At 40.3% G+C, this 21819-nt stretch overlaps 1 protein-coding gene across 2 annotated transcripts in view; it reads left to right on the top strand.

The window, feature by feature from the left end:
• The window catches only part of TEC (tec protein tyrosine kinase), a 121842-nt gene that overhangs the window by 57582 nt on the left and 42441 nt on the right, over nucleotides 1-21819 (top strand). For both annotated transcript variants that reach the window (XM_019741061.3, XM_074324649.2), the window contains exon 3: nucleotides 20681-20785. In XM_019741061.3, the coding sequence (XP_019596620.2) occupies nucleotides 20681-20785 (105 nt within the window). The remainder of the gene's footprint in view (nucleotides 1-20680; nucleotides 20786-21819) is intronic.

The raw sequence follows: 21819 nt of genomic DNA on the forward strand, positions 1-21819 counted from the left end.
ACCCATTGGTCATTATCCTCCTTCAACCTAGTTATGGAGGGCGCAGCTCAGCTCCAAGTCCAGTCACCATTTTCAATCTTTAGTTGCAGGGGGCACAGCCCACCATCCCGTGCGGGAATTGAACTGGCAACCTTGTTGAGAACTCCCACTCTAACCGACTGAGCCATCCGGCCGCCCCCCAGTGATCTTTTGAAAACACAAATATGATCATGTCCCTCCCCTACTTAAACCCTTTAGGAGATTTTCATTATCCCCAATTTAAATATCAATGTCTTCATGGCCTATGGTCCCAACAGCCTGTCCATCTGTATACCATGTTTCCCTGAAAATAAGACCCAGCCGGACAATCAGCTCTAATGTCTTTTGGAGCAAAAATCAATATAAGACCCGGTATTATTTTATATTTATTATATTATATTATATTAAAGACCTGGTCTTATATTATAGTAAAATAAGACTGGGTCTTATATTAATTTTTGCTCCAAAAGACGCGTTAGAGCTGATTATCCAGCTAGATCTTATTTTTGGGGAAACATGGTACATTAATCTGCAGTTTTTTCTCTTTTTCACTTCCGACCTTCCCGCTCTCCAGTATTTCTGTTCCGCAAAGGTACTTGGCTCTTTTCACCTTAGAACATGTTCTTTAGCTGTGTCCTCTGTCTAGAATCCATGTCTCCTCTCCCTTGACTGGCTAACTTCAGCTTCAGGTTTCAGCTTAAATATCACTTCCTCAGTACCTCTCTGATCTTCCAGGTTAGATTCGTTTTTCCCTGTGTAATATCACTTTGTACCTCTGATCTCTATTTAATAAATTATTAGTACAATTAGTTTTTCAGCATCCCTCCCTTTCTTCCTCCCTCCCTCTGTCTCCTATAAGCTTCAGGTGAAGGCATTGCTTAGCCCGGTACTTGACCTTTGATAAATAATAAACGGTTGTTGAATGACCGAATGGGATTTATGTTCAAGGATGGATAGGTTGGATTTATTTTGAATCATGTTAAAGAGAAGTAAGTGAAAGACATAAGGAGAGATGTCTTGCTAGGTAGTCAGAGATGCAAAATCCGGCGCAAGTGAGAAGTAGGGATTAGAGAAGTAAATTTGAAATCATCAGATCTAGTCCATTTAATGCTGTTTATCCTATAAGGAGGCATTTTCCTGAGGGGATGCACAGTGGGCTTTGAAGCCAGACAGTCTGTTCTGAACCCTGGATTTGTCATTTACCAGCTGTGACATTGGGTTGTTGCCAAAACTCTCAGTCTCAGTTTCTTTATCTGTAAATGGAGAAACTACCCTGCTGGACCATGTGTATGCAGACAGAATATTACAAACTCTTCTGTCTGTTTGGTTCAAAAGCACTTTAAGAAGGAAGATATTCCTACTTTAAAAACAGAGACAATGGAAAACATACTCATTGTATCATTTCCTGGTCATCCTGAAAGCACACCTTTTGCATAGTGAAAATCAAAATTGCCTTCTGGAGTTAGGAACAAAATGGCTTGGGAAATCTTTTGTAGTATTTTTTTTTTTTTTAATTTACCAAATACTTCTATAGTGCTTACCATGTGTATGTATGGTCTTCTGTGCTTTGCAAGTATTAACTTTAATCCACTTAACTTTATAAGGTAAATGCAGTTATCATTCCCATTTTACAGATGAGGAAACTGAAGGACAGAGAGGTTGAATGCCTCAGCCAAGGCTGTAGAGCCAGTACGTGGCAGAGCCCGGGACCCAGCCTAAGCTGTCTGATTCTAAAGCCATGAACCATTACACTGCACTGCTTCTGGGTAATTCTGTGATACTTTTTGGCTGGCTAAATTGTGTGTCTACATAGGATCAGACTTACATCCATCTTTATATTCACCAGAACATGAAGTCCTCTAGAGAGCCTAACAAACTGGTAAAAGTATCGCTTTGTCATATGACTGTTACACTTGAAAGGAGGAGAAATTTTTAACTAAAGGTGCTCTCTGCTATTGTGTGTCAAGGCTGTGAGTTACCAGAGATCAACTGTTCCTAACGTTAAAAGGAAGTGCTAATATAGTTGCTGGCTGATTCAGAATTGGTTTCATACTGTAAGACAACTAAAATAACAGCCTCAAAGGATAAAAATAGTACAGTCACGTGAAACATTAACAGTCCTTTTTAAAAACAGAATCATAAGACCCATGAAGTAAAAGTTAGTCTTTTTTTCTGGTTGAAAAGAATGGATGATGGTAGATACTGGTTATTTCTATTATGTCCTCCTGTAATTTTAGGCAACTGATATTTGTCATGGTCCAAGGAGGAATCTCATTCATGACATTTTATTTTGTAAGGCACAGTCAAATTTGACACCACTTCTCAGAAGATCTTTTCCTGGAGTCTAGAAGGCTATGTGTGAGGGTCTTTCCTTAAACAGAACTAGTGGCTTTTGCTTTTATTTTCCCTAAAGACTAATACTATTTGAAAAAATAATATTAGTAGCTAAATTTATCAAGCACTTAGCATTTGTCAGCCTTGTTCTGAGAGCTTCACATGAATTGACTCTTTTAATTCCTACAACAAATGTTTGAGGTCGTGGTGCTATTATTCACCCTATTGTATAGCTAAAGGAATGGAAGCCCAGAGAGGTTAAGTAACTTGTCCAAGGAGACACAGTGAGTAAGTAGAAGAGCTGGGATTCAAACTCAGGCAATTTGCCCTCAGACTCTTTGCTCTTAAGCCATAAGGTGTTATTAGAGTCCTGTTGGTTTTTGGTGTAATGAGATATGAAATATGTAAAACAAAGTAAAGTGGCTTGTCCTTTCATTTTCATTTTTTAAAAGCTACCCAGTGTTTCTTCCTCGGAAAAGGAACAGCACACCAACAGAGCCAGGCTCACCTTTCTATTTTTAACAGCCTGTGTCCTTGCATGCCAAAATATAATCATTTAAGGCCTTGGTTCCTCATTGCCTGAAGATTAAACGCCACCCCTTAGCATAACATACAAAGCCCTTCCTAGTCTGGTCCCATCCCCCTCCCGCCTCCCCTCCCGCCCCTCCCAGCTGCCCCCTCAGTGCATCTGAACACACCAGCACCTGACATGCTTGCAATCCTCAAGCTGCTGTGCTCTTTTGTAACGACGTACCTTTGCTTGTCATGTTCTCTTTGTAATAATCGTTCTTCCTTTCTTTGCCTGGAACTCCCTTATCCATGATTCAAGGCTCAGCTCAGAGAAGCACCTCCTCCGCACAGCCTTGTGTGACTTTTCTTTTGGAAGAATTACCTGCTTCTTCCTTCGTGTGCCACTGCCTTTTGTTTAACAATGAACTTTCCACACGGCCGTATGAGTAATCTTCTCTTCCCGGGTGGAAATTCCTGAGAACAAGAGCAGCTGCTTCATAAATGCTGACTGAAAGAGCTGAAGGAGGTGTAGGGGAGCTAATGGGATGGTGTGAGGAGATTTGAGTTAATTTCTGACTTTGTTCTAAACAAAGATAAGGCTTTTTGATTTGGGGGCATAAACTATTCAGTGTGACCTGCTTCCTTTCATAGGAACGAAAAGTTTACAAATTGCCAAGTTCACAATCATGATATCTGTGACACATGCAACAGTGAAACAACTATTGATTTAGCAATCAAAATACTGGAGATTTAAAATAATTGTTATTATTCTAGGTTACCTGTCTGGTGTTTTAATTTGGCTATGTTAAATCTAATTCAATTCCGACGTCTTGCTGGGTTGTCCCCACCAAATACGGATTGAGTTCTGACTGCTCTCAGTGCTGGTGGTGACGACACCACGAGGGTGCCACACCCGTACCTGTGCCATTCGTTCTGCTGTGGGCATCAGGTGTCCAACAAGGGTCTCACAAATAATAACTAGGCTTGTGACATGTAGAAGTTAGAAAAAGTACAGCCGTTTCCTAGTTCAGAATGTGAAGTATGTAAGTAGGACCCAGTGTGCTAAGGGTACAACATGTATTACCTTGAACCATCTGAGGTTACCAATAGTTGATAATTTTTGACTTACGAGAATGGCAATTTCTTATGGTTTGACCTGATGTTACCTTGGTGAATTAATGAGAAAAGCCACCTCTCTTTCTGAATCCACTTAAAAGCCTGTGCTTGGTAATATGGAGGTTTCAGATGTACTTCCTGGAGTCACTACAGTAACTCCTGCAAGTTCCTCGAAAGCCTTCCAAGGCTGGTTGCTATCTAACTGGTATGATGTGGTACCTCTGCACCACCGAAAGGGAGGTGAGGGGGTGAGGTGAGAAAATCAAACGTCTAACGCCCCCACTATGGGTGCTGGTGGGCTCTCTGTGAGTGGCCTGGCTCCTGGGTTCTGGGGATCCTGTATTTGGCATTGGGGAACATTTCCTGGAATGTCCATATATTCTACAACTTGGACGAATTTTTACTAGAGTATTTGAGAGTTAAGTGCTTTAGCAATAGCAAACTAAGTGGGGATGAATAGTTTGATTGTGTCCCCCAGCTGGGATAGTAGAGCGCTGTAGCCTAGCGTATCTTCTTCATTTGTCCTTGGTCTGTTTGTTTAACCTCAGTGCCCCATTTGCCCACTTGTAAAATGCAGGCGCTGAATAACTCATGACTTCAGCAGGGTCAGTAGTTCTGTAATTACGCAGCACTTTGAGACTGATGGATGCAAGGGGCTGTGTAAACGTGACCTCTAAGAGCAGTTGTGGAAACGTCGGGGATTGTTTCTTCTTCTGAATCCAGGGTACACATTACCACATGATGGCTAAAGCTTTATTACTAGTAATTAATAAAATTGCCCATCCCTATTTTTTGCCAGTTTACAATGGATCCTTTCTGTAGCCTCATAAAAACGTTTGTAAGTAGACCCAACTACAACTTTGATCAGCATTTTTAAAAAATGTGCTGGAAAGAAGTATTTTTTTTATACTTTTCTTATGGAAATTTGCAAACATACTCAAGAGTAGGCAGAATAGTACAGGGACTGCCTTGTACCCAGCACCCTGACAAATAACCCTGACTCATACTCTCCCCCCCCACCTCCATTATCTTGTAGCAAATCCCTCCCACTCCCATTATCTCATAGGAGTCGCATCGTTTCTTCTACAGATGCTTCAGTACCCAGAGACAAGAAGTCCTCATCTTTAGTGGAACCTTAATGCTATCACCACACCTCAAAACGTTTCAACAGAACTTCCTTGATGCCGTCCAGCATACCCAGTCAATGGAAGGAATTGTTTTTAAAAGAATTTATCTGTAGAATGTTCCCACTTGAGGGATTGTGCTACAGAAATTTTCTGTAAATTGATTAATTGTGATACAAAGTGAATATTCCTATAGACACCACGTTAAAAGCAGCAATTGGCACCCATTAGGTCCACAGAAACCCAGGGAACTGGGCAATTATGTGTATTTCTATTTGAATATCTTACTGGGGGGAGAATTTTTATTTAGTTTTAAATTTAAGTATAGTTGATATACAATCTATTAGTTATATTAGTTTCAGGTGTTCAATATAATGGTTCGACATTTTTGTATCTTACAATGTGATCACCCCACTAATTCTAGTAATTATCTGTCACCGTGCAAACTTACCACAATATTATTGACTATTTTCCCCTTCCCCTTTTCACTCATTCCCCCACCTCTTCACTTCTGGTAACCATCCCTTTGGTGTCTGTTTCTATGAATCTGTTTTTGTTTTATTTTGTTTTGTTTTTTGATTCTGAGGGGAGAATTGATGGGCCATTCATCTTCCCTTATTAGAGACCTCGATCCAAGATACACATTTTCTCTTTCTTGCCCGTGTTCTCATGGTGATTCTTTTTCCCCAGGTCCACCTCCTCACTCTCCCCCCTCACTTTCCCTTCCTCTCCTCAAGGCCCTACTAGGAGCAAAAGAAAGGAACTTTTCCCAGGATGGCCAACTATCTTTATTGGAAAACAAAGGAAGCCATGTTGCTCTCAGGGGCAGCAAGGGGTATAGGGAAGCTGCCAATATATGTGTTAATAGTTTAATATTTGAAAGATATTTAGAAAGCAAACGGCACTGTGATCTCTTTAACCCTGGAGAGAACTAGAGAAATATTGTATATATTCCAGTAGGAGATTTTTTAAAGACGAGGTTAATACTCTGCCTTTGCGGTACCTGAGCAAAGTTTGGTTCAATTTTTAAAAAAATCCTATTTCCAGTTCATACTTGTCTGCATGAATCTTTGCCCTCCACCAACATCAGATAAGCAGGGAGGGAGGCTGTTCTTTTCTTTTTTTTAAATTCAAATTTATTGGGGTGACAATGGAGGCTATTCTTAAGTGGAGGGATTGGTCTGGTGTGGGGAGTGTGGAGTTGAAGTTCCTGGGAGGTTTTGAGCCTCCCAACTTCTCCCCCATCCAGGAGCCCAGTCCTGCCTGTAAGTTGTGGGTCCGCCACCTGGGGTGAGGCTGTGGGACAGTTGTCACAGGGGTTTCCCACTCTCTGGGCTGTCATTTCTTGGCATTGTCACTTCAATCCATTTAGCCATGGTGGGGATTATTGGGGGTGGCGGTGGGAATTGTACCCCAACTTGTGCTACAGATGTAAGTTCATACCACGTGCAAAAGCCACAGACTGTGCACTGTGTGTTTGCATTATTAATTGCCACTGCCACCCACCACCGATCCCGGAAATTGCACTTCTGTCTTGCCCTGTTTGCTGTCTGTAACTCTCACCCACCAGAAACTCACAAAGCTTATCTCCCCCAAGTTCCTCTTGATAAGAGATTGTGTTTGTGTGATTCTAGTTATTTCCACTTTCATAAAGATATAAAGTGTCATAAAAACAAAACAAAAACAACAACCCTGACCATGTGAAGTGTCTGCTGGAGAGCCTCAGAACACGCACACACGCTCCTACTCACACACAGGCACACAGAATAATTAGTACGGAAGCAAAGAGCTACTGGCTAATCAGTGTTGACCATAGCAACCCAAGAACTGAACTCTAGATTAAAGCGCCTTCCTTCTCTCTTGCTGCGTAACAAAAACAGCAGAGCTTTGCAGTGGCATCTCAGTGGTTGAGGAGGGGTCCCCTGACAGTAGTTAATGAGCATCTCTGAGGGTTGTAAAGTGACAGTCACTCTGTCTGTTGGGTATACACATGGGCAGTGGTGTGCGTCCACGGACCGGGGCTGCAGAAGCAGGGCCTCTGAAACCCCAGTGATTTTTGGTGCGCTTGTGCCCACCTGGTATGGGAAATGTCTGAAAGAGCAGTGGCAAAAATAAAACCTAGCCAAAACGCTTCTCAGCAATGGTTTAGTCAAGAAAAAGTGGTGGCTATGACTGGATATTGTGACGTTAGACCCAAGGAAGGCCTCTTCTCCACTTAGCTGATGTCCCTCCTGTTCATTTATGTCCTCATTCATTCACTGACTTATTCAACAAAAGTCATTAGGCACTTGCCACGTGCTCGGTGATCATGCCAGGCAGTGTTGTAGGTGCTGGGGTGGCAGTGGGTCTGTCTTCACTGAGCTTCCAGTGAGCGACCTTTATCATGCCTGCCTCAAAGAAGGGGGTGACGAGGAAGGAAGAAAGAGGAGGATAGGATCAGGCACCAGTTTGGGGGAAAGAAGAGTTTGGACATATGTATACATGTGCGAAACCATCCCTACAATAAAATAATACATCCATCACCCCTGAAAGTGTCTTCATGCTTCTTTGTAACTTACACCTCTCCTTTTATTCCCACCATCCCTAGGTAATCATGGATCTGATTTTTGACACTATAGATTATGTGCTAGAATTCTGGAATAAACAAACTCATACAGTATGTACTCTTTTTAAACTCGCTTCTTTCACTCAGCGTATTATTTTGAAACGCATCTATTTTGTCATATCAGTATTTCATTTCTTTTTATTACTGTGGAGAGTTCCATTGTATGGACATGTCACAATTTGTTTATTCACCTGTTGATGGACATTTGGGTTGTTTTCCAGTTTTCAGCTATTACAAATAAAGCTGCTGTGAATATTCTTGTACAAGTGTTTGTATGGTCAGATGCCTGCATTTCTCTTGGGTAAATACAGTGGCCCTACTTTTTAATCTTCACATCTGTTGTGTTTAGCACATTATCTAGCATGCAGCTACTCAGCAAATACTGTCCTACGTAGTTGCTGGACTTTTCCTGCATTTCTATGGTAATTGATAGATAGTATTAAGTTACTTTTAAAACTAGGTTTTAAAAGTATTGTTTTGTTTCAAGCGAAAGAGTGCTATTACCCCATTTCCCCAATCCTGTGTGACATTTTACGCACTGTGGTCAAGCTTCATTATCTTCTCCTATATTTTTTGAGTTCTTGGAATATTTACTGAAGTCCTCTAAGGAGAAAGTGAAGAAATACTGGTATGTTACCTAAAGAAACAACGTGAAAGCCAGTAATATGTGGGAGATCTCTGTTAAACCCTTTCTTATTGAATTCTATAACAAAATTAGAGACTGCATGGTTGAAAACATTAAGGATCTATATGTGGAGGGGAAAAGAGTTTAATACTGAAAAATTTTAGAAATCTTATATTCAAAGGCAAAAATAATTATGCTAACATATTAGTGATTACATTGGGCCAGATATTGTGCCGAGTGTTTTATGAGCATATCACAGTTAATTCTCACACCAATCTAGGAGATAGGTTATTTTAATATCCCCATTTTACACATGAGGAAATGGAGACGTGAAATTTACATGGAGCCGCAGAGGTGGCATTTAAATGCAGGTGTGCCTGACACGGAAGCTGTGCTCTCAACCACTATAACACATTGACTCTCTTATGTTAAAGCATTAAAACAATATCCAAAATAGTGTGACCTGTTGAGTAAGTTAAAAAAAAGTCCACGTAGGCAAAAAGATTTCTAGCAGTATAATCAATCATTGTATATATTATTCACATACATTTCCATAAAGTTAATCAACTTGACAAACTTCTTTATATTTATAACTTCTGCCTTTATATTTAAAGTCACTTTTTATACTCTTTCCATCACTTTATTGGCCAGTCTGTTTCCAATCACCTTGTATTAGGTGGAGTTCTCAGGTAGACAGACATATCCAGTTCTTTTTTCTTTAGCAATGGAAGCAGCCCCATTGTCCCTTGAATTTGTGGCTGTTTGGTATCTTAAAGATCCAACAGACCCAAGGTAACGCTTTGTCTGTGACTACGCTTTTCTTTCTTGCCTGAAATTTAAAATAACGATTGGCTGGGAACCCTCATTAGTCCTTTTAGGACATTGAAATGGTGAGCATGTCTTATTTTCTACCTAGATTATAAGGTCTCTTTAGCAGTTATTGCTGAAGAGCCTTCTGAGGTGACACAAGCTGGGAATTCTGGAGTTACAGAGAAATTTGCCTTCCATTACAATTCCATATGAACCTGGGAAGAACATTTTAGCAGATGCATGGGAGTAAGAGAGCTTTGTTAATCTGGGGTAAGAAATTAATCCGAATCTAGTGTAGAAGGTGACTCTCTGGGCTTGTATTTCTTTAAAGGTTGCCTCCAGGAGAGCTTAGTGTTTAGGTGTGGCAGTTAGTAGAATTAATTTATGTTTTAAAAAGTGGGAAATTCATGGTTATAATGTAATAAACATTCGTCTGGCATTTCAGACTCTATGAAACAAAGTTCCAGGTATCAGCATATTCAAATTGTAGGAAAGTACTTAAGAGGAATGAAATATTTCTGCGGTATTATGCTTGCAAACGTAAATATTAATGTATATAGTGGTGGTAAGCACCCTGACTTCCCATTTTGTATAGCTTAGTGTACTAAGCATATGGTAGGCATTACATAGACTTGATACTGGCTAGGGGATGTTCTTTCTCGCAGATCTGCAATGTGGGAGCCCATTCTGCCACTGAGACCCAGTTTCAGATTTCCCACAGGTGTTTTTTCTCTTAACAATTTTAGCAAAGTGAGCTGGTATAGTGGTTATTAGAAGGCTAAAATGAGTTAATTTATGTGAACCCCTAGCGGAGTACTTGGGACATAGTGCCGTATAAATGTTACCTATTATGTTTATTACTTGAATCTGGGTTAAATCAGATGCTCTGATTTAGTATATTTAAGTTTACCCCAGAGAATCTCATCCTTTTGTACCTATGCTGCCAGATTAAGAGCCTCAATTCCAACACCGACTTTCATATAAGTTTTTATATCCCAGTAAAATGTTTCCCTATGTGCCATTCTAGGCAGGAAATGTGTCCAGGTGGGAATTCTGCTCTAGAAGCCAAATGTTGCTATAAAAATTCATTCTCTATTTTTTGCATCTTATTAGTAAGGAATATTGGAACAAGACTGGTGTGGGAACAAGTAGGCATTTGGGATTTGTGTCAAAATGCTTGTCAGTGAGGAGAGGTGGCTGAGAATCATGTAAAATTCATGGGGATTTTACCTGTGGATCAAATCTTGTCCCACATAAATCAATAATCCTAATGTACTGTTAATTCATGTAGTAGGAGCTATACAAGGCAGGCCACGTGATGGAGCAATACAGTGACAGGTACAAAATTTTATATGAAGAGATAACTTAACCCAGTGTTGCCTAAACTTCAGCCATTATATATATGACTTAAATGATTTTGACATATATATGTGCCTTCTGTGTAGTACTGTTATTAATGTTTTCCTTTAAATAATTTCACATTTTTTCCTTAAATACACTGATTTTTAAAAGAAACTATCATTCAGTAAAGGGAAAACCATTAATAAAAGGTAATCATAAAACTAAATACAATAAAAACAAATGTTTGTCCAACTTCCACCTCAAACCACCTCAGGTACCACCATACAATACTTTGGGAATATGTTCCCAAAGTTCAATATGTTCCTTTTTTGGATATGGAGTCTGAAGTGTTGAGTAGCTGAGATATGGGGTCTTTTTATTATAGAATGTGTTATTCAATGCAGCTAACTACTATCACATACAATCCCCCCAAACCCAATGCCTGAACACAATAGAAAGTTTATTTCTTGCTTACATTATACCTATATAACTTACATTATACCTATGTATAATCCACATGGTGATTCAGGGATCCAGGCTCCTTCCATGTAGTAGCTCCATTTTTTGTTGTTGTTTTTAAAAACAGCTTTATTGAGATACAATTAACATATCATACAATTCACCCATTTAAGTTGTGCAGGTCAGTGGTTTTTAGTAGGTTCACAGAGTTGTGCATCTATCACCACAGTCAATTTTAGAACATAGTCATTAACCCACATAGAAATCTTATACCATTTACAGGCCATTGCCTTGTAGTCCTCAGAATCTTTCAGTGGATCTTCTATATCCAAGTGGAAGACAAGGGGAGGAGATGGAACATGGAGGATGGTGTGAAAGGCTTTAGGGGACAGGCAGTGGGGTTACATCACTTCCATCTTCACTCTGTTGGCTAGAACTCAGTCTCATGACGTCACTTAAATGTATGGAGATGGAAAAATACAGCCTAGCTAGGCACCCAGGAAGAAGAGGAAAACATGGCAAGCTGATGTCACTGGTATAGTCTCTGTTCCAAGAGATTTGTAATATTTGGATTCAATTTATGAATTCTGGACTTTATTGAATTTGGAAGTCTGTTACATGAAATTTATGTGGGATCCATATTTATGTATTTGTTTATTTTTTATTTTTGAGGAAGGCCACTTTCCATATGATTTATTTCAACAAAACTCATTCCAAGTTTTACTAATTTTTTTTTTTAAAGAATTATCTTTTTTTTTTTTTTTTTTTTTTTAAGATTTTATTGGGGAACAGTGTGTACTTCCAGGACTTTTTTCCAAGTCAAGTTTTTGTCCTTTCATTCTTAGTTGTGGAGGGTGCAGTTTAGCAGCTTAGCTCCAGGTCCAGTTGCGGTTGTGGTTACTAGTTGCAGGGGGCGTAGCCCACCATCCCTTGTGGGACTCAAGGAATCGAACTGGCAACCTTGTGGTTGAGAGCCCACTGGCCCATGTGGGAATCGAACAGGCAGCCTTCGGAGTTAGGAACACGGAGCTCCAACCGCCTGAGCCACTGGGCCGGCCCCCAAGTTTTACTAATTTTAAAAATAAACCAGGCCAATCACTTGTACACTTGTTTCAGAACACATTAGTAAGTTTTGTTTTTAATTGTCATAAAACATACCTGGTAATAGTGTTGAGAAGTGCCCTTGGGCTGCAAAGAGGAGTTGGGAAGAGGGTTGCCAGAAGTTTAGAGAAATCATAATAAGAGTGACCACTCAGGAAAAAACAAACAAACAAACAAACAAACAAACTTACTTTAGCTTTAAATACAGTAAAAATACTCTCCAGAAATCTATAATAGTGTACAAGAGCACACTCTTATATGAAGATTATTGTGTGATTTTGGAAATGGAAATTTTTGCCTTCAGATTCCTTACATAGAGAGATTTTTCAAAATCTTCGTTTTATTCTGCATATTATGTTAAAAACCATAATCTTCATAATTAGACCATGCTTGTGTATGTAACTGCTGGCTTCTTAATATAAATGTGCTTTGCTTTTTTTTTTTTTAGTTTAAAAGCTTTGCAATATATAAAGCACCTATGTCAGTAATTACTATTATAAGTTGGTTAAAGGGAGGAAAACTATTAGGATGTCAAATTCTTGTTTTTGCTTTCTTTCATTTTTCACTAGAATTTAGTCCTTGCGAAAGAGGGGGCATTTTATTATAGAATCATCAAGTTGGAAATGACTTTAAATTTTATTTATTCTATAATGCTTCTCCCGATACCAGAAAAGTCTACATCAAAATGATTCCCAATATCCACAAGAAAAATGCTATGTCCATCCTGAGGCTCTTCTTATTTCTCCTGGGTAACATTTTCTGCTGCACTTGAGGCCCATTCTTTTGACTCTATTCTGAGTGGAAATGGAAGAGCTACCGTTGTGGATAGAATAGGCTTTTTGGCTCATTTGCAATTTTTTAAAAAAGATTTTATTGGGGAAAGGGAACAGGACTTTATTGGGGAACAGTGTATATTTTTCCAGGATTTTTTCCAAGTTGTCCTTTCAATCTTAGTTGTGGAGGGTGCCGTTCAGCTTCAAGTTGTTGTCCTTTCAGTCTTAGTTGTGGAGGGCACAGCTCAGCTCCAGGTCCAGTTGCCGTTGCTAGTTGTAGGGGGCGCAGCCCACGATCCCTTACGGGAAATTGAACTGGCAACCTTGTGGTTGAGAGCCCACACTCCAACCAACTGAGCCATCTGGGAGCTCAGTGGCAGCTCAGCTCAAGGTGCCATGTTCAATCATTAGTTGCAGGGGGTGCTGCCCACCATCCCTTGCGGGAAATTGAACCTGGCAACCTTGTGTTTGAGAGCCCACTGGCCCATGTGGGAATCGAACTGGCAGCTTTTGGAGTTAGGAGCACAGAGCTCCAACCACCTGAGCCACCGGGCCGGCCCCCTCTGCGATTTTTAGTGTAGAATGTGTCATCATCTTTCTTTGCTTTTCAGGAGTTGACTGGAACTCTTTAGCCTCTTACTATTGGCCCATCCGAACTTTCATTGTCAACACTATCATTTGTCTCCTTAACCTTAGCAAATATATGGTTGTAAATTCCTCAAGGGCAAGACATTTTGTACTTTTTAAAATCTCCATCATGGTCCTTTGGTATCTGTGCTTTGCTGATGGTAGAGGGAGCCAGAATCAATCTTTGATGAATGTGGCTGAATGAAGGAATGGTCATGATGGCACCCAATGAATGTTAGTGGTAAGCTTTGGTGCTATCCATCTGCCAAGGACTGCAAGTTCTAGGCATTTTATTTATACCTTATTGTATGTAATATGTTTTTTTGTCTGTATTCTCTGGATAGCCCCTTGTCACTGAACTATGTCATGTCAGCTGCCATCATTGGGTTTGTATTTATGGGCTGTTTTAATTGTTGTGCCCTATTGAGAAAGAACAGAGGCTGACTGAACACTAAACAATTAGTGGTGCCGAATGGAGGCCTAATGATAGGAAGGTCGTGTGTGTACAAACGGGGGCTCTTCATAGTTGGAACTGAGAGAAAGTGTGGAAAAGGGCATCACCTGGCACATAGCAATGCAAGCATGTAGTTGCCAAAAGAACTGGCTTTGGGAGAGGGATTCAATTCCATCAAACACCCCACACATCACATTCAGGTAATGTTAATTTAAATCTTATTTATTGTATAGGTTTGTTTGGATTTAAGTTGTGAACTTACTTTGGTCTTATAGTTGTTAAAAGCTATAAGCATAAGAAATTTCCACTGAGTTTACGTTTGTTCTTACGTAGTTAAGTGATATCGCGTGTATATGGCACTTAAGGATTGGAATTAGAGTTCAAATCTTGGTTTATTGTGTGACTTTTGACAAGTTAATTATATTCTCTGAGTCATGCTTTTTCCATCTGTTAAATGGGGTGGCAAGAGTTCTCATTTATAATGCTGTGAAGATTCATTGAGTTATACATGTAAAGAGGTTCACATAGTGCCTGGCTCATAGCAAGCACTCTATAATTTTTAGATTTTGACATAAGATAATTTTCTGTTTTATAATAAGAGTCCAAAGATATTCCAGCTTGTGATACCTGGAATCAGGTAAACAGCTTTAGTATTTTTGAGAGATCTGGGTTCAGTTCTGGCTCAACCTCTTACTTAATCTCATAATCACTCTGCTGTTGTTTACTAACAACTTCCTGGAGTTGTTGTGAAAACTAATTAAATGCTGCCATTTACGGAGTGGCTCCCCGTGCAGACTGGACTGAACACCTATGGACGTTATCTTTATTCCTACAACAAGCTTAGCACAGCGGGTAGTGGTATCCTGTTCCTACAGACAAAGGAACGGAAAGGAGAAAGAGCTTGCCCTCGCTCTGACTTCTAAGTGCAGAGCAAAGGCTGGAAGCAGGATCTGTCTGTCTCCAATGCTCCTGTGCCTTACCTGAGGTCCTATTGCAGCACACAGGTGAATCATCCAGTAAATTTGTCCCGTGGCAGGCAGCTGGGAATAGCCATGTTAGGAATAAAAGTTGTGATATGGGAAAAGGGAGGGATCATTTGCAATATGGAGAGAAATTCTGGTATGTCTTTCGCTGTGCATTAAGGGGCCTCAGGACACCTAGGGAGAAGGGTGTGGAAGGTGCACATGAGGGCATCCTGAAGATAAACAGCGGACGTCTCAAATTCACCTGCGGCCAGCCCTGGGTGTTTGTGTACATATTTGAAAATTTTAATTTTGTTAGGATTGGTCTTGATATTTTAAAAATACTGAGTATTTTGGAAATTAAAGGAAAACAGTGTACCTTGTAAGACTTGTTGGGGAACAGGATATCTTATGCCTACTTCCCAGTTCTGCCTTTCAGTTGATTTGTGGTTATAAGCAAGTTACATTTCATCTTTCTGTCTAGTTTCCCCATTTCTGCTGGTTTACAAATGGGTTAAAGTGGCTGTTACCTACTTAACCTCATTTTCAAGCTTTGTGGAGTATGCAGAGGATGTGTATAAGAGGAAATATATACAGAGCGTGCCAACAAAATGTATACACATTTTAAGAAAGGAAAAATTGTATTAAGTATAATACTCCATATATGCCGATAAAAAAAGACGAATGCAAGTCACGTTTGACTTCTGCAATTACAAGAGGTGCTCTAAGTGGTTACCATCAACATAATTTTAATACAGTTTTTTCCTTTCTTAAAATGTGTATACATTTTGTTGGCACCCTCTGTGTGTGTGTGTGTGTGTGTGTGTGTGTGTGTGTATCCTGTACACACACACACAGATACACAGTGTCACTCATACTTCTTTGTAGAGTGGCTTAGCACACTGTTTAATAAAATTTACTAAGTGCCAGGCATTCTTCACAGTTCAGAGGATTCAAAGATGAGTAAGAGAAGGTCTCAGCCTAACCGTGATTCTCAGTCTAAAGGGCAGGGTAAAGGCTACAGAAATAGAAGGGAAACTTCGCATGAAAAAAGTAATGATCTAGGATATTTCTCCATGGGCCACAGTATCAGCAATAATATATAGCACACTTCAGTAATCACAAAGCAATTTTCTCATTGAAGAAATTCTGAGTAGTCTTAAGTGGAGAAAAAACTGTTGCATGTCCCTTCTCAGTGTTAACTTTGGTTAAACAGAGTGTGAAGACCAGGTATTACGAGACCAGGTGTTAGGAGGGTACATGGCTCTTTTATTAATTCTCAGGGTTCCCTATGGAGACTCTTAATGCTTCCAAACCTTTTCTTCCTTGGCCCTGCCCAACCTCCCAGGGCTACCCTGAGGTGTGGCTAGAATAAGGTACTACCGTATGTACTGATTATGTGTTTTGAAAAGCAGAATTCTCTGTATCTATATAGAAAGTAATAAGCATTTCTGAGTTTGAACCCTATATTTTCAACTCCCTCCAAACAGTTCCACCTGGTTGTTCAATAGTCAACTAAAACAACATTTCCCAACGTTGCCTTCTCAAACTGATTCTCCTTCAGTATTCCTTATCGTGATTTACTCGTATGGTATCACTGTCTACTGGTCACTCAAAGTCAAATTCCCTGAGGGTCCCCAGCTCCTCCTCTCATCTGATTGGTCACAAAGTTATGTGGACTCTACCTCCTAATACTCTGGCATCCCTGTTTTTCTCACCTTACTGCCATTCACTGAGTTCACAACCGCACTTGAACTCTTGCAGCAGTCTCTTAGCTAGCTAGCCCTCCGTTTCCACCCATTCGTCACACTGTCATTAATAATTACCTTTTAGAAAACAAACCTCAATCCAGCACTCCTTACTCTCCCGCTTTAAACCTCTCAGGATAAATCCAAACTCCTAAGTTTGACGTATAAGCATCTTCCAAATTTGGTCTCAAATGACTTTTTTGGTGTCATTTCCTATGCTTCCCCTGAACCACTCTGAGCTTCAGCCACAGTGAATTTCTTTCTGTTCCCTAAATGGATGCCATTTATTTATTTATTCACATTTATTTATCTATTTGCTGTTTGGAACCCTTCTTCACTTTCTCTACAGGAAACTCCTACTTATCCTTTAAAAACCAAATAAAAATGTCACTTCCTCCCTGAAACTGCTGGAGCTTCTGCTGGCCCAGTCACTGCCCCACTCCATAGCACACAATGCATTTGCTGACTTCATTGTTATTTGATTATGAATCACTGCCCACTTCCCCTTCCACCCACCATAATACTGTGATCTCCTCTTGAGGAGATCCTCAACCCCCTTCCAGAACTTCGAAGCTATGTGTGCTTGGTGTCTCATTAGTGTTTGCTGGTGGGATAGATAAAATAATGAATGAGCAACCTAAAGTTGAACTTCTTATCGGCAAACTTCATAGCAAGATACTTGAGTTAATAAGCCCAAATATTAGTACAGTACATGAATAGATTATGTATCACAGAACATGAATTTATGGTCATAAATCAACTCCGTATACAAGTCATCCCAAATTTTCCTGTATAGATTGATCCGCATCTAACAACTGCTTTTAGTGGCCAGGGCATGTGGTGGGTGGAGATGGGGTATCTTGGAAGCAGACCCTACGTTGCCTGTTGCTCGAGGGCTAAGAGAGCTGGCAGGGGATAAATGACCCCAGAACAATGTCTGGAAAAAGTCCATGGTGTCAAAGGTGATTTTCTCCAGGATTGGGTGTTTAAGGGTCATTTGCTTCTCTTTCGCTGTTAGTATTTTCTAAGGCTTCTACAATGAACATGTGTGACTTGCTAATACGAGGAGGGTGCTCTGGCAATTTCTTCTGCCCATTAACTGGTGCAGGCTCCAGGAACAGGGTGGGTGGCCTTGCCTGGCCAAACCCCTTAGCACCGTACCCCAGGTTCTTTACAGACTGCCCCCTGCTCACCCTTCTATTCTGCCTCATGCACCCTGAGCATCAGCCACATTAATCATTTCTTGCTACTTATATGTGTTTGGCAAACACTTACAGATACCATACTATAGGCCAGACACTCTTCTAAGCACTTTGCAAATACTAATTTAATTCTCATAGCTATGTAATAGTATCTATAAACTAGATATTGTTATTATTCCCATTTTACAGATGAGGCAACTGAAGTCATTCTGGAATAAGTGTTTCTTCACATGTACTGTTCTTTCTAAATTTGTTATTTAAGCCTCAGTTCCTCTGTGTTCTTTTAGTGTCTTTTTTTATATGCAGTACTTACTACATTGTATTATAAATCCTGTTTGTTTTTCCCACAGGTAAACTTGGAAAAGTTACTTAATTTTAGTTTCTTCCCTCTGTTAAAATGTGTCTAGTAATACTTACCTTGCAGAGTAGCTGTGAGGATTAAATGCAGAATATTTGGACTATAGACTTAGAACACGAGCTTCTCCTATATTGACTTTGTGTATTGCTTGACACAATTGCTGACGCAGGACAAGTGTTGTCCTGTGGGAAACTGAGGGAAAGGGAGAGAAGGAAAACCAGGATGACCCAAAGTCAAGGCCCCTAAGGGAGAAGAGAGAGTCGACCATCTCAAATGCTTGAGATAAGGTTTGAGGGATGACAGCTGAGCAAAGACGGTTGGGTTGGTCATTGGGGGTGTTTTTGAGAACGGCTTTAGCAGGCTGTGGTGACGGAGGCAGATTGCAAGTGGTTAAGGAGGAGTGGGTGGGAAGGAAATGAAAGACTGAGGGTATGATCACGTTCTCTTTCAGGAGGGGAAGAGAAGAGCTAGGGCAGTCGCAGGGCCAGAGGAAGGGTTCTTGGTACAGATGGGAGAGCCTGGATGTATCCAGAGGCAGGAGAAGTAAATACCCTAGGAGAGCATGACTGGGAAGAATGACCCTCTCCCTGTTCTGGCTAAAGCTCAGTCCATGCTCAGAATCTGTGTTGCCTCCTTCGGAACTTGGCTGCCTTAATTCTGTCACCTGTTTGCAGCTGGGGCATCCCGGGGTCTGGTTGGCTTGGGGTCAGTTGGGATCCTTGGGCAATATATTTAAGTTCTCTGAGCTGCAGTTTCTTCATCTATAAAATGAGGGGAATTTTGTGAGTATAAAATGAAATAATAACATCTGTTAAGTGCCAACTACAGTATCGTAATTGTTGTGTCCTTGTAACCTTCTCTGAGAGATAGGATGAAATAGAAAAGGGTAAATCTGAGAGTGCTTTTGACCTGCAGAAGGAAATACCGTAGTTGGGGGTGTGCCTGTGGGATGGCTGCTGTCTTCTCCATAAAGAGTGTCTGCTGGGATGAGGGGAATGGAAGAAGGGTTTGTAGTTTTGATGAGACTAGTGGTCTCTGTGGAGGCTACTAGGTTCTCTCCACAAGAGATACATGACAGAACTAAGGAGCAGCAGTGAAGACCTGGCTAAGAGTAGAGAAGACATTTAGGATTGTTTTGTGACCTTCCACAACCAGATATGCAGGAATAAGAAAAGGTGTGGATAGAAGTGGGGAATGACAAAAATGTCAAGGGATGAATAGGATTCCTGTGTGTTTTGGAGGAGGGGGAGGGGAGGGGAGCGAGAGAGAGAGAGAGAGAGAGAGAGAGAGAGAGAGAGAGAGAGAGAGAGAGAGACACACAGAGAGAGAGAGAGAGAGAGAGAGAGAGAGAGAGAGAGAGAGAAAGGAGGAGGAAGAGGAGGAGGCGGGGGAGGAGGCAGAGAAGAAGAAGAAGGAGGGGGGAGGGTAAAAGAGGGGACATACCCTGGTGAAATGACCTTCAGAGTAGTCTAGTCAGACGGGAGCTGATGGCCTGGGAGAGTTGGCAGGCCTGAAAATCTTACGGTGACAGTGAGGATGCTGAGCAGATTCCTGGAAGCAAGGTAGGCGGCCCAAAGATTGTGGCCAGAAGGGAATGTCAAAGTATTTGGTGAAGCAGGTTTGCCCAGGGCTAGGGGATGGCTGGGTCACCCCACACACTATAGTGTTCTTCATTCGTCTGCTTTCTCTTCTCTTTATCATTGGAATATCTACCTCTGCCCAGGTAACCTTTTGTGTGGAAGGTATCAGTTAATATTATTCAGCAAAGTTCTTTTTATTGTGTTTGTAATATTATTTAATGGATACAATATGTCAAAGTACTTTTGCACATACTGCTTTGTATTCTTTTGAATTTTTTTCAGATTCTCAAATGTGAGATTATTGTGCTCAAGGGTGTGAATGATTTTGGCGGGGGTGGGGTATATCTTGATATGTCATTAGTTATTTGCTGCAGAGAGACTGGCAGTGCGTAAGGAGGGTAGGCCACAGAGCAGAAGGTAGACATTCAATAATGAAGTCTGAAGGCTTTATGTGAACATCCGAAGGCCACCTCACATCCTTCTGAGTTCTGTGTGTTGGAGGGGGAATGTAACCGGTTGAAGTTTGCGTCTGTAATTGAGTACATGGAATTTTGCTTGGTTTGGTCTTTGATGCTCTCTGTTTGGGGACTGCCCTCAAGACATTGACGAAGTTAAGATGTGTGTCTAAGAGGGAAAGGCCACAGGAAGAGGGAGTTCCCTTTATCTGTTCTAGAGCTTTTTTGTGGGCAAGGACAGAACCATTCCATCATTAGAAATTAAAGGACTTCATTATTTGGATTGCAATCCCCACAGTGCTAATGTTTTAAACAAGTTTAACAATAAAGGGAGGCGTGGTTTAGGTAATTATTGAGGAAATTGTGATATTTTGAGTCAGCAATTTCATTCAATTTCATTAACAAATATTACTATTAATAACAGTTTTTCTTTTATGATTGTAATGGCTCTCCCCACCTTTTTTTTTTCTTTTAACAGAAAAAATACAGAAAGGGATATATTGATGTTTCAAAAATCAAGTGTGTGGAAATAGTGAAGAATGATGATGGTGTCATTCCCTGTCAAAATAAATATCCATTTCAGGTGAGCCTACATATTTTTGCAGCAGTGTAATTCTGGGCTTTTAGTCATGCTTATATTTGACATTATGGTTTCCTGTCATTGCTGTGGTGGTTGACTTCAAAAACATTTTTTTCAGCTTTATTGAAGTGTACTTGACACATAAGAATTATTTTTATTTAAGGTGTGAAAACTTGACACTTGGATATATGTATACATTGTTAAATGATCACACAATCAAGCTAATTAACATATCCATCACTTCACAGTTACCTTTTTTTTTTTTTGAGGTGAGAACACTTAAGATCTACCTTCTTAGCAAATTTCAAGTATACAATGCAATATTGCTAACTGTAGTCCCCGTGCTGTATGTTAGATCTCCAGAACTCATTCTCTGTGCATAACTTAAATTTTGTACCTTGGACCAACATCACCCCCTCCCCTACCCCAACCCCTGGCAACCACTGTTCTACGCTCTGCTTCTATGAGTTTGACTACGTTAAATTCCACATGTAAGTGAGATCGTGCAGTATTTCTTTATGTGTCTGGCGTATTTCACTTAGCATAATATCCTCCAGGTTCATCTATGTTGTCAGGAATAATTCAGCTTTTTAAAAGTGGAATAATATTCTGTTGTATATAGACACAACACATTTTCGTTATCCATTCGTCTGGCAATGGACATTTAGGTTGTTTTTATGTCTTGGTTATTGCAAATAATGCTTCAGTAAACATGGGAGTGCAGATATCTTGTCAACATCCAGATTTAATTTTTTGGGGGGTAAATACCCAGAAGTAGGGGTGTTGAATCGTATGGTAGTTGATTTTTAGGTTCGTTTGTACTTTAATAGTAGTTGCTTTTCTTTATGAACTGTTTCAGTCTGGGTCAAAGCATTATCTTTTTCTTGTTTTGAGTCTGTTAGATTCTACCAATGTCCTGAGTCTCTAAACCCCAGACCTAACTTACTACTTATTTAGATTTATCACAGAGAAGTTAGAGGAAAAACTAACTTCTGAGACTGAAAAACAGTGGGATAAGGTGTTTGTTATCTGTGAAT

Source organism: Rhinolophus sinicus, chromosome 1 (assembly GCF_057876585.1).
Source record: "Rhinolophus sinicus isolate RSI-liver-muscle chromosome 1, RSI-T2T, whole genome shotgun sequence".
Lineage (NCBI taxonomy): Eukaryota > Metazoa > Chordata > Mammalia > Chiroptera > Rhinolophidae > Rhinolophus > Rhinolophus sinicus.